The sequence below is a fragment of the Solanum lycopersicum genome, chromosome 7 (genome assembly GCF_036512215.1).
Source record: "Solanum lycopersicum chromosome 7, SLM_r2.1".
NCBI lineage: Eukaryota > Viridiplantae > Streptophyta > Magnoliopsida > Solanales > Solanaceae > Solanum > Solanum lycopersicum.
Window position 1 is genome coordinate 56,709,656 of NC_090806.1, and position 13,561 is coordinate 56,723,216.

Here is a 13,561-nt window from a genome sequence, read left to right on the forward strand (position 1 = left end):
ACCAAATCACATTATTTATTCTAACTTATTCAAACAACTTAACAACATTAATTAGTTTAGTTTTGACTTAATACAACAACTAAATCCACCAACTAAATCACATGATTTATTCTAACTTATTTAAACAACTTAACAATTTTTTTTAACTTTAACAAGTTCAGTATTGACTTAATTCCAACAACTAAATCACATTATTTATTCTAACTTATTTAAACAACTTTAACTAGTTTAATTTTGACTTAATACAACAACTAAATTCGCCAACTAAATCACATTATTTTTCTAACTTAGTTTTAACTTATTTTTTCTAACTTATTGAAATAGTTAACAATTTTAACTAGTTTAGTTTTGACTTAATTCCAACAAATAAATCTACCGACTAAATCACAATTTTTTAACTTTAACTAGTTTAGTATTGACTTAATTCCAACAACTAAATCAACCAACTTAATCACATTATTTATTCCAACTTATTTAAACAACTTGACAACTTTAACTAGTTTAGTTTTGGCATAAAAAACTGAATCCACCAACTAAACCACATTATTTAATTTAACTTATTTAAATAACTTAACAACTTTTTAACTTTAACTAGTTTAGTTTTAAAGCTAAGTGTCAACACTAGATGGACACAAATCTATCGTGCAAGAAGATCAATTTTGTCATCAATATGATCAACTAGTGTTGGTACTTATGCTAAACAAATATATTCCTAAACTAAAGCTTAAAATCAACATTTGATGAACACAAATCGATCTTGCAAGAAAATCAATTTTGTCACCAATAGGATCAACTAGTATTGGTACTTATGCTAAACAAACACTCGATTGACACAAATAAAATATCACAAAGTTAAAGCAAAATATCAATATACTAGATGGACACAAAGACACTATTGAAAACAAATATAATTGAACTTAAGAAATTTAGAGGTAGCAACCTTGTCTCTTACTTTGATGAAAAAAACAATATAGTCTTGTATCAACTTTTATATATATCTTTGATGTGTAAATGGTGAATCATAAATAAAGAATATAAACAGAGTAATGCATACATCTCTGATAATATATGAGGAAGACATGCATATATTGATATCACCAAAGGAAGACACATTACAATAACGAATTGAAAAGATAAAATTGATAACACAAGAAGAAGACATCTAGCCATTATAAAAAATTGAAAAAACAAAAATACCTTGAGTAATAACTTGAGCAACAAAACATACATGTTGAAACAAATCCTTTGTAATGTAAAAGAAATATGTATTAAAAGAGATATATTTGAATTTAAGATAAAAAATACACACTTCTGTTTCAAAATTAGACAAAAAAGCTTTTCAGTGAAGAGAGTATGTTTGAAACAAATCCTTTCTAATGTAAAAGAAATATGTATTAAAAGAGATATATTTGAATTTAAGATAAAAAATACACACTTCTGTTTCAAAATTAGACAAAAAAGCTTTCAGTGTATGTTTTCCCCTTTTAACATAAAATTGATAGGTAATTATGTAAAGTATAAATATAATTTTCTTATTAAGATACAAATTTATTAAAGATGTTCCTTTTTTTTTTTTTTTAAATATATCTACGAAGCACCGATAAGTTCACAACAGAAACAAAAAATTGAACATCATGGGTAAAAATTAAATAGTCCGGTTTCATACAATCAGTCTTTGGTCATTGTGAGGGTTTACAGAAAAAATGCAAGGGGTTTTGAAGGCTCACCAACTTGCTAGGGTTTTGAGACGCTCATCCTCTCCGATTTTGTTCAACTCAGTGTCGCGTGTTCTATCTCCTGAAGATATTCAATCTTCTTCTCAATGGCGTGGTTACTTTATCTCTGGTAATATTCCATCTTCACTTTGGGTTTTTCCTTTAATCCTATATCTATCTGTTTTTCTTCTGCAATTTGATATATTCTGGAAGAAAACACGGTAAAAATGACAACTTGATTATGTTTTGTGCATTTGGTTTATCTTGTGATTTTGCACTTGGATGCTAGTAAAGTTGCTATTTTTTCCAGCTTAAAGAATGACAGATTTGACTTACCGGTATCCTAACAACAGTATTTTGAATAATCAGGTACGATTTATGGAAAGTATATGAAAAAAGAATGCAATCTTCAGGGAAATGTATGTCGGTGTCAGAAATGCACTGTGATGCTTAGGGCATCATTTTCTACGGAAGCAGGGACAGTTGAAAGTAGCGTGACAGGTGATAGTTGTCTTCTGTTTGGTTTTGAGTAGTTTGATTTAATTTCTTTCTGAATCATAGTTTTAAAGCAGAGTCTGTGAAGGAATTGTATGACAAGATACTGAAGTCTGTCGTGGATCAAAGAAGTGCTCCGCCCAATGCCTGGTTGTGGTCCCTAATACAAAGTTGTGCGAACCGTCAAGATGCTAATCTCTTATTCGACATATTGCAGAGACTTCGGATATTTGTTAGTTTTTTTTTATCTTATTAATAACTCATGAATATGAGGTCCTTGATGATTTGCACATCTAATGGTAAGTAGTACGTGGTGTATGTTTGAGTGCAGAGACTTTCTAATCTCCGTATCCATGAAAACTTCAATTGTGCTCTCTGCCAGGAAATTACTAAGGCATGCGTACGTGTTGGTGCCGTTGATTTGGGTATGGTATCAGATGTATCATTATTACTCAAAATCTTTTGTTATGTTCACAAGAATTGCAACCTACTTGAGGCTTCTCTTTTGGTATTTCTTCTGTATTTAAGCTTATTTAATAGTTGCCATCTTTTGTAGTGCAAACTTGTTAATATCTATAAAGAAGGTAGTCTTTTGGGCTGAAACCAGAAATGCATCTCATCTTGTTGCTTTGGCTCTGCTACACTTGCTCATCCCAGCTAAATAAACAATAAGTTTGTCAACTTCTGGTTAAAATCCATATTTTTGTGCATGGGAAATTTCAGCTAGGAATACACTTAAACATGTTCAGGTTTTAAGTTCATTTTGTGGTTATAAAACTTTCAAAGGGAAAAATTGACCATCTTTGGATTGTAATTCCTGTTGGGATGACATGTAAGTTATTCCAAGAGTTAAATCTTTCAAAAGACAAATAACTTAGTAGGTCCATAAATGAGATAAAAAGAGTACTAGAATTATAACATGTATTTGATTATTTTATTGGTATATGAATGGACTGATAGATTGTTAAACTGAATTTTCAAGTATTGGTGTTAACAAAAAGCTTGTTGAGAATATTAAAGCTTCACCTTGTATTCAGGTAAGAAGGTGTTGTGGAAGCATAGTGTATATGGACTGACTCCTAACATTGGATCTGCGCACCATTTACTGGTAATTTGGGTTCAACTTTGGCTTCAAGATGTATTATATGTGTATAATGATTATGCCATTAAAAAAATTGGTTTTGTATGACTGCAGTTATTTGCTAAACAGCATAATAATGTTAAACTCTTGGTAGAAATTATGAATCTGGTGAAGAAAAATGACTTGATCCTGCAGCCTGGAACTGCAGATATAGTCTTCAGGTACAAATCCAGTATAAACCATTTCCAAGTATCTCCTCCTCTTCTCTACCTCTTCGTGTTTTTTTTTTCTCTTTTTTTATTAATTTTGTGGTGCTCCTATCTTTTTGTTTGAAAATGTAATTTTCTGGCACTCCCATTGTTCTTTACCAGCATGGTTTTTCTATATTTGTGTAATCTGAGGACCATAATATCTGGAAAATTGTCAATGCCATTTTTTCTACTGACTATACACATAATTAGTCATCTTGAAGTCCCTAGAGATTAGCTCAATTGGCAAAGTTTGACAGATTGGTGTAAACAAGAGTTGGGGGATAAAGTAGAACTAGTGGACTTCATAGGTAACTGGTAAATTTCTTCTACTTTGCAGTCCTCTTGGAGTAATTCCCATACCTTTGATGGGTGTTAGATTCTTCCTCATCGTTTCTTGGATGATGAGTTTTTGTGAATACAAAGTTACCCTTTGTGTCTTAGGGTCACAAGTTTGAGCTCTGGGCCAGGATAACTAAATCCAGCCTTTAAGTGGAGAGGGTAGAGGGGCGGGTCCATCATCCCTAAGTTCCGGAGGTTGCGGATAGCCCAAAGGGCCTCCAGGCGGATTTCTTCGTCATTTAAAAAAATCATCTCTTGAACACACTGAGAGGGAGTAGGTACCCTTAAGCTTATAGAGGTTTGTGTCTACTGCTTTGCGGAAAAAATTGATTTCTATTTGATGTTGGTGCTTAATTTTTAAGTTCTGATGGTCCGTTAATTAACATTAACATTATCTGTACTATAACGTTCATGCTTTTATCCCAATAATTGAGGTCGAGCAAATTCTGGAATTTCATGTTATATTGCATTTGGTTTCAGTTGGATTGCACCCATGGAGTGATAGAGACAGAAGTACCTTCTCTACTTCATTAAAAATCATGAGAGCATAATATAAATGTGCTTTTCGATATCAAGTAGGATAGTCCTCAATTTTTGCACACTTCAGAGTTGGCCCTAACTTCCGTCCTAGAGTTTTGAGCTGATAGGATGGTAGATATACAATTTGTTCTGAAGCGTGATTTATCAATAGATGTGGTCTTATGTAAGGGTCATGCAGTAACTGACTTTTGGTATGCTAGGGCATGCATCACACTGGATAATGTTTTAATAGCTAAAGTAAATATTGCTCTACAAAGAAGATTTAATTTCTTATTTGGAGACAAGTAGTGTGCTCAAGTGATTTTATTTTGGTCTTCAGCAATGAAAGTTGAATCCTACAGACCAAAGGCATTTAGATGCTTTCTTCTACTTGTTTTGATCATAACATGTATGTTGGGCAATTAAAGGGTAATTTCCTATTTAATGACCTTGTGGTATAATCTAATTTTTTGCTGAAATTTTGTAGATATTTTTTTTGAGAAGGTAACATATATGTTTATTGTCAAGTCAATACATGGGTTGCACTGAAACCATATATATCTTCATAACACCCAACAATGTGGTCTACTGGTAATTGAAGTTGGTTGAGAACCAATGGCATCTCGAGTTCAAACTTCGCTTGTGGTTGGCGATTTGTTCCCATCTATCGATCCTTCGCGGACACCGTGTTATCAAAAGCAAAAATCTCTAAAGTCAGCAGTTGGGTCTTTAAGCACAAAGTGCAAATAAAACGTGAGCTTTAATGAAAAAAGGTGCTATGGGAGAAAAAAATGCAATTATATATGTTACTAATAATTATAAGCATGAATGACAAATATATGAACAATGAAATTGATTTTTTTGCGATAAAGTTTAATAAATATCAATTGTTTACTGTCGCCTCTTCAGAAGAGGCTCATTGGCAATGAAAAGTATGCCTAAGAACTTTGATGACGATATTGAAGCACACATTAAGCGAGGTGAAGCGTTCAACATATTTTGAGCCTTGCTTCAGGGCTTAATGCGCCTTTGACAACACTGGGTGGACAGAGTTACCGGTACCTATGCTAGTGGGAGATAGTAGGTACTTTGTGGAATTAGTCTAGGTTTGTGTAAGTTGAGTAACAACAGGTAGGGATGGAAAACAGCGTGGCACAGTGCAGTTGCAGGCCAAACTCACTAAGACTCCAAAACGCGCCGAATCGCGTAGATGAAAATTCTGTTTTCACCTCGCCCACTTAATTTTGTTCTTTTTTTCAACTGAGTTTGATATTAAAAATGAAATTCATAAAGTTCTTTTTTATCATTGTCTCTTGAAAAAGTCAAACCCATCAAGTTAAAGTTGTGTCTGCCCTGCTTACTGTAAACTGTAATTTACCTATTATAGTAGGTTATCTGTTTTATTTTATATAATTATCTATAACATAATTATTTGAAGTGATTTAATAGTGCAAATTCTTCTTAATGGTGTCAATTCTTTTGAGATAAAGGTAGCTGTGTATTCTCAAAAGGCTCATCATCTAATAAATGATGAGCATAGGTCACTTGCAATCTCATCAGAGCATATTAAACAACCCTATGGGAGATCACAAATTACCTATGAAGTCAACAAAAAGTTCTATTTCCCCCCATCATATATTGTTTACACCAAAAAAGATAAAAGACAATTGATTCTAATTTTCTGGATGTTGTTTCTCTTCTCCACAAAGCATCTTCCGTTCCTTTCTTTCCATAGGGACCACCAAAGCTGGCTGGGATTAACTCCCACCAATCTTCATTAGACTCCCTTCTTCCTATCTCCTTCCAGCTATAAAGCAAATCCTTAGTGGACTTTGGAACTACCCAACATACACCAAGAACACATGTTCCATAGACTTGTAGCTTCTTTGCAATGAAGGAATACATGACTATTAACTTCTGAATATTGATTATGCATAAAGCATCTTGAGCACATCTGTCTGCCTTTCTTCTGAAGCACTTTATGTGTTAAGCAGGCCCTTTTGCACACTAACCAAGCAAAACAGGAGGTTCGTCTGATTAGGTAAAACAGTGTCTAAATTACATATGTTTGGATAGCTTCGACTGAAGTCGGATTTTGCATCAGACTTCCTTTGCATCAGTACCGGCAAACACCTGATGATTATTTTGAAAAGTGGTGGGATATTACAGTCTATATTCCCACTTGCAAACCCTTTTAAAAAATATTTAAACCCACTCCTCCCTGCAAGCGTTGTAATCCGCCCCTCCACTCCCCATAAGTGCTGTAACCCACTTAGCCCCCGCCTCATCCCATCCCTAACAACAGTCTGAAATTGTGAGGAAGCTGCAACTCTTTGACATAGAAACAGAACATATGGAGCTTAATGATGAAGCAATGCTACTAAAAGCTGAACATTCCATGCAATCAGAGGAAATTGCCAAATTTTGGGAGATCTCATCGCGGACGAAATTTGAGGTGATTAAGGGTTGAGCAGTGATAAAAACACCAAGTTTTTTCATAAGCTAACAAACACACACAAAAGTTACGACTACATAGAGAAGGTGGAATCATATGGAATAGTTTTAAAAGAAGAGCGAATAAACAGTGAAATCTTGAGGTTTTATAGGCCCCCTCTATAGTGCCTCAGATCATTGGAGACCTGCATGAACATGAGGATATATCTTAGAGGAGGAAAGTCAGTGGATGAAAAGTCCCTTTGACCAAGCAGAGATCTTGGATTGATCTAAGATTGCAACGGAGACAAAGTGTTGGGGCCGGATGGTTTCAAAATGGAATTTTACGGAAGTTGGGGTTCTATTAAGTTCAATCTTGTCAGCGCCCTCAGTCATTTTCACACTCAAGGCAAGTCCGAAAAAGCCTCAATGTTTGCTTCATTGCTTTAATCCCAAAGAATAGAGCCAAGAATAAAAGTATTATAGCTGATAAGTTTAATTGGAAGTTTCTACAAAGTGCTATTAAGCTATGTTGGGCCTTCCTCTTGGTGTTAAAGCAAAAGCAGCAGCAGTTTGGGATGATATCTTGGGAAAGTGTGAGACAAAGTTTCTGTGTTTGAAGTGAAAGTATCTCTCGCTTGTTGGAAGGCTAGTTCTAATTAACAGCGTACTTGATTGCCTGCTTATACTATGTCCCTATTTTCCTTACCTGTTTTTGTGGTAAAAAGACTATGACTTCTTGTGGCAAGGGAATAGAGAGCATTCAACCTGGTAAGATGAGAGGAAGTTGTTACAAATAGGAGAGTAGGGGGCCTTGGAGAAAAGAATTTGTTGACTCAGAATTCCAGTTTACTGCACAAATGGCTTTGTAAGTTTAGTCTGCAAGAGGCATTATTATGGAGAACAATTATTGCAGTAAAATATGGGTGCCTTAACTCATGGACCACCAAACAATCTTATCATCATCGCCCCTATGGGTCCTGGAGACAAATTAGAGAACATTGGGATTTCTTTCATTCCAATTTCTTTCTGCATGCTGAAATGGAATAAGGATATTTTCCTGGAGGGGTCTTTTCCTTGGACATTCAACCTAAATGGAGCAGCACCCCGTTCTTTTCAGCATTCCACAAATCTAGGATGTTACTATCTCTGTCTTTTGGAATGGACATGGCTGGAACTTTAGGGCGTGGTTCCAGTGACTGGGAACTGAGCAGTGTGTTTTTGTTGCTGTAACAGCTGCAAAGATGCATTCCTTTAACATCAAAACTGATTTTCTTCTGTGTAAAGGTGATTCAAAAGGGAGGCTCACTGTTAGAGGTTGCAATCAGTACTTAAGCAACTCTAGTGCATCCATCCCTGATTGGCCTTGGAAGTGCATTTGACTAAAACCAAGTCCCTTTGAAGGTGGAGTGCTTCAAATGACTGGTGGTTCATGGAGAGCATCTGTAAGGCATGAACTGCTAGAATCTTTGAAAGCAATCTGAATCTGTAATTAGCATTAAATACAAATGCATTTCTCTTCTATATTTCTGGTGAAACATGGCAGTTGTAATGAACACAGGCCATGATAGACTTTTTGATCTCATTACACTACATGTAGTGGTCTATCTTACTCAGACTCTTAAAATAATGTCTGAGGGGTGCGTGTCGGATCCTTCAAAAGTAGTTAATTTTGTAAGAATCCAACATGGGTGCGGCGTCATTTTGGAGAGTCTGAGCAACATAGGTAGTGATGCTACCTCCTGTACATAAATTGCTACATGTTCTTGATGCTGGATATCACTGAACTTCCCTTTAATGATAGGGAAAAAAGTAAAAGCAGTTTTATTATTGCTATGTCATGTCTGAACTCCAAGCTGCTGCTTAAGTTTTCCTTGTAAACTTCATCTAGAAGTATCTCTTTACTTGTTGTAATGGTTTACTGCAGCATTTGCTCCCAAACTGATAATTGGGATTTGATGTGCAAGTATGGTAAAAGATTTGTCAAGGCAGGAGTGAAGCTCCGGAAGACTTCCTTCGACACTTGGATGGAGTTTTCCTCAAAAATAGGTACTAGTTCTTCCTTTTCTCCTATTTAGAACGTTTCTACAGATAATCAATCAAAAAAAGAACTTTTCAAAAGAGAGAACTTTATGTCACAATCTTCTAATTTGTTGCTCTTGTACGATAGTGGTTGATGGTAAGTTTCATAATAGAACCAAGTAATAGGGTGAATTCTTAGTTGCTTCAGTTGTGCATAATAGTTTCCATACAAGCACTAAAGCTTGCTGCATCTTTGGCACTCTAATGTTGACTGCATTTGCTTCTCTGTAGGAGATGTGGATGCTTTGTGGAAAATTGAGAAGATTCGATCAGAAATCATGAAGGAACATACTCTTGGAAGTGGACTTTCATGTGCTAAGGTAATTCATTTTCTTAGTTCTGATTTATTTTTATTTTCTATACCTGCCTCCTTATCTTGTTTCAGATCAGAACTGAATTACCTTGAAGGGGATAAATATTTGTGGCATATAGCCTACTAGAGAAGTGGTTTAAAAAATATTGAGGACTTGACACATCTTTTTGTGGCTTCTTGCATCTAACACCATTGTCACTAACCTGCCGAAAGAATGTGTGTCTGGATCTTTCTGATCTGAATAGTAGCACCTTCTCTTTTCCCTCTTCTGAGATTCAATTGAAAGTAGGCAGCAATAGTTATGTAACAAACTTGCTGATATAAGGGCCAGCTATTAAGTTCAATACATGGTTGATCTACAGTTTTAGAGAAGTATTTCCCCACTGAGCCTTTGTAGTTTTTGACAGCCTTAGAGCGGGTTGGATAATGGTAAAATGCAGCATCAATGTAAAAGATGATTGGGCAACTCCTTTTGACATATTTCTTGACGATGATTATGAAACTCCTGTTTGCTTTCTAATTGCTTGCAACTGCAACATGATGAACCTGCACCTACTATTTAACATTTTTTGCTTTTGGCAAATCTAATCCAAGCACTGGAGACAGGGACAGATGTGGTCTTTGAGCTCTACATTAACCAGATTTGGTTTTGTTTGTAGGGTTTCCTAATTGACCACAAACCTGAAGATGCTGCTGCCGTCATTCATTTACTCAATCAGGTTGCTCCCAGTTTTTGCTTGTTCTAACCTTTTGGAGTCTTTTATTTTATTGTTGTATGGAGAGGTGTTACAAAACAGGAGTATTGCTGTGCAATTGTAAGGATATTTTAATTTGAATTGGAGCTCCGTATATAGTTAGCTCTTAGACAACTAGAATGGGCTAATGCTTAAGTGCTCAAAAGGTTGTCCATTGTATTGCCTAATGGATAACGTGCGATATTGACTTCAGCAATTTGATAAATAACTGAAAATTCGTGGTGACCCCTGTAATCATGTTGTACATCTTTTCTCTTTTTTCTTTTTTTGATAATTGATCATGTACCTCCACTTTTGAATAGGCTTTTTAATAGCGGTGACCATCTCAATTATCAACAGCATTCAAATGTTGATTTCTTGAATGTTCATAAATTGACCAACTGATACATTAATCATGTAGGATGCACCTGATGGCCAGAGAGAGCAAATATATCAATTCTATATGAATTGCCAGATATTAATTTCTTCAAAGTTCATTCAATCTTCCTTGCTATTCTGATCTTCCAAACATTGCAGTATCTTATGATATGTGATTAAGGACTGTTGTTATTATACAACTTTACCCTTTTAAAAAAAGCGAAATAAGACAATGTTTGGCTCAATGAAAGGGAGGGAAGCGCTCCCCCCCCCCTCCCCCCCCCCCTCCTCCACAGGGTTAACTCAATTGGCTAAGGTGGAGGAACTTGTGTCTTAGTCACAAGTTCGAGTCCAACGCCAAGCAAACGAAGTATAGTATTTAAGTTGAGAAAGGTGGAGTGGCAGACCCGTCATTTCCATGTTTCAAAGGTTGCGGTTGGCCCAAAAGGTTGGTTCTAGATGGATTTCTCAGTCATTTTTAAAAAATGGGGGAGGCAAAGGGAAGAAGGTTTTTTTTTTATGCTTCTATTCTTGTTGAAGGTTTATAGGTCCCTGATTTTTGTGCATGCCATCCAATTACACGGGGTCTTGTTAAACTAATGAAGCAGTTAGACATGTCATTTCCATATTTGCTTAACTGAACAAGATAAATGTACTTACTCCATCCCTTCAGTTGGTCTTTGCAATTAGACCTTTGTGCAAGAGTAATCAATGAATGACAGAGATTATTATTTGCAATGTTTGGTCCTCGTTGCATTTCATGTATATGTATTCTTCGAGCCATACACTCAAAAGTGCTGATGTTAATTGCAGAGTGTACCTGATTCGAGAAAGCAAAAATTCATTGCTGAACTTCAAAAGCTAGTTGCGGACTGGCCTTTGGAGGTGATAAAGCGACAAAAGGATGAGAGGAGGAAGGTTAGCTTTTTTCTTTCTCTCTCTCTCTCTTTTTTTTTTAATTTGAACTTACTATTATATTAGTTTGAGAATTATGACCTCTTTTGGGAGTTTCTCTGTAACGATTTAGTGCTGACGTAGGACGTGGGAGTTTTATTTGTTCGTATTTATGGGGTTACCCTTTGGATCTTAGTTAGCCTCTATAGAATTTTCTGTTTTATTGTGATCCCATATACTGGTTCTGATTTCTTCAAAAGATCGCATGGATGTCCATCATGAGCTGCTAAGTGCGTATTCAATTGTATGTATTTTTTATGTTCTCTCCTCAAACCCATGTCCTTTACATTAGATTATAAGAGAAGTGCTTGTATCTTTTAGGTCTTTTCTTAGTAGAGCAATATATATAGGGAAAGTTAATGGTTGAAATATTGTAAAATTATCTTTGCAAATTTCAAATGTGTGGTTCAAAGATGTCTAACATGCATGGCGAGAAGTTTATACAAATACAATCTCCCCTACTCATAAATAGAGTAGAACCCAGGACTTCAACTTAGCCATTTTAACAATAGAAATTGAGCCTAGGAATTCTCCCTACCGTGACGTTAATCAAGAAGCCATGGATAACATGGGTACTCGTATTATCTGTCACAATCAATTTTTTTTTTCACATCAAATATGGGTGGTTGGAATTTTTATCCACTCTTTGTTTACCCGTTTTCAATCCCCATGTCCGTTCCAACTTGTCCACTTACCAGCACTATCTGTAATTGTATGGGACCAATCTTTAATTGCCTAGAGTGCTTCAATTATTCAACTCTGAAAACAGTTGGACTAGTAGATTGATTTGCCTATTAGTTGAACATTCCTGTCCACCAAAAACAACCTGACATTGAATTCAAACCATAATGGTACCACCTGACATTCTAAGCAAACAGAGCTCACCAGGCTGCGCTGAATATGATGTATTGTCACATTTAATTAGATATTATGAAGTGTTGACTTGGAGCTTTGGGTTATTTAGGACTCTTAAGGGGGGTAAGGTTTGTAGATTATTTAGAAGGCTATTTAGGTCTTTCAATTTTTTAGGTTGAGGTTCAGCCTTTTATTATAATATATATACAATATAGATAGGTATAAGGTCACTGTATGATTGTGCTTATGAATATCGTCTTTTATGGCAACATTTCCAGGAGTTGGCTGCAACACTACAACATGATATTCCTGCCATGCTCAGTGCCTTGTCAAATATGGGCTTGAAGTTGAATGTAGATGTGGAAGATCTGACAAGAAGAGAAGGCATCTTATCTTGATTTTGATAAATAAACATCAAACATTATATCATCCATTTACTGCACATTTTTGAGAAGCAGCCGTCTCTGTTTACTGCCTTCATGAGCACATGTTTCAGTCTTCGCAGGTGCGACACAAGCCGTAGTGGCTTGAAGGTAGCCTCAGAATACTGCCATTACTAGTTAACTCGCGTGAGGATTCTTCTGAATTCGAAACATTGAATTACCATTCTCATTAGTTGACGTTGGTAGTTTCATTCTGAATCATGTTTGGACTGGGGGGTGCAGGTGATTCAGTTGGTTCAAATTCCTTTTTTCCCAATTTTGGTGCTCTTTTATATAAGATGGGTCTGACTCTGCAGAAGAGATGGTAACCCTGAAGCAGTCGTAAGATTTTGTTTGAAGTCTCAGATATCTTTATCTTTACACAGTTGAGGAGCTATTTTGCTTTGGAAAACATGAGTACCCCTGCAATAAAATAGAAGCAGCTCTGTGGTATGTTTGTTTTTAATCTACAGGGAGTCGTAAACTGAACTTTTTAGCTTATTTAAAGGTGTTAGACATTTTTTAAAAATACTTTCCCCATTACTTTTTTTTTGTGGAAATTGGATAAGCAAAAACTGAACATCCAAGAAGCATTGAATGCGTTTTAGCAGGAATGTAGCATACTTGAAAGTCAGTACTTTTTAGGATAACATCACGTTCGTGTCTTGAACTATGGATTATGGATCAAGTTTACCTTCCTGACTCTTGTGGCCTTAAATGTTCTACTTGTGTTCTTTCAAATTCTTGAAATGTACTTTGCCCAAGTAGCTTCCATCTCCAGCCATTAAACAACTAACTTTAGTTGCTTCTGATGTCCATAATTTCTTCTCATTTTGTATCATAAAGCATATCGAAGTAAACAACCATGTCTGTCTGACCGTCTCTACAAGGTAAGTCTCTGATGAAGGGGAATTCAACTACAAGATGATGAGTAGGTGTGCAATTGGAGGTAGTTCCAATGAGTATGCACTCATTGGAAAAATCTTGGTT

The 13,561-nt window shown here is 35.7% G+C and overlaps 1 protein-coding gene across 2 annotated transcripts; it reads left to right on the forward strand.

Annotated features, from left to right (window-relative positions):
- The first annotated feature begins 1,510 nt into the window (after positions 1 to 1,510).
- LOC101251903 (uncharacterized) lies at positions 1,511 to 13,100 on the forward strand. Of its 2 annotated transcripts, XR_742466.4 has the most exons (12): positions 1,511 to 1,845; positions 2,085 to 2,216; positions 2,288 to 2,442; positions 2,542 to 2,635; positions 3,248 to 3,318; positions 3,406 to 3,512; positions 8,761 to 8,882; positions 9,147 to 9,235; positions 9,888 to 9,947; positions 11,154 to 11,258; positions 12,428 to 12,718; positions 12,815 to 13,100. XR_742466.4 is itself a non-coding variant. In XM_010325700.4 (11 exons), exons 1-11 carry the CDS (start codon positions 1,704 to 1,706, stop codon positions 12,545 to 12,547), a joined length of 1,197 nt encoding a protein of 398 aa, XP_010324002.1. In that variant the 5' UTR covers positions 1,511 to 1,703; the 3' UTR covers positions 12,548 to 13,100. The 2 variants fall into 2 exon arrangements, 1 of the variants encoding a protein (XP_010324002.1); XM_010325700.4 differs by having other exon boundaries at positions 12,428 to 13,100.
- Positions 13,101 to 13,561: the final 461 nt, after the last annotated feature.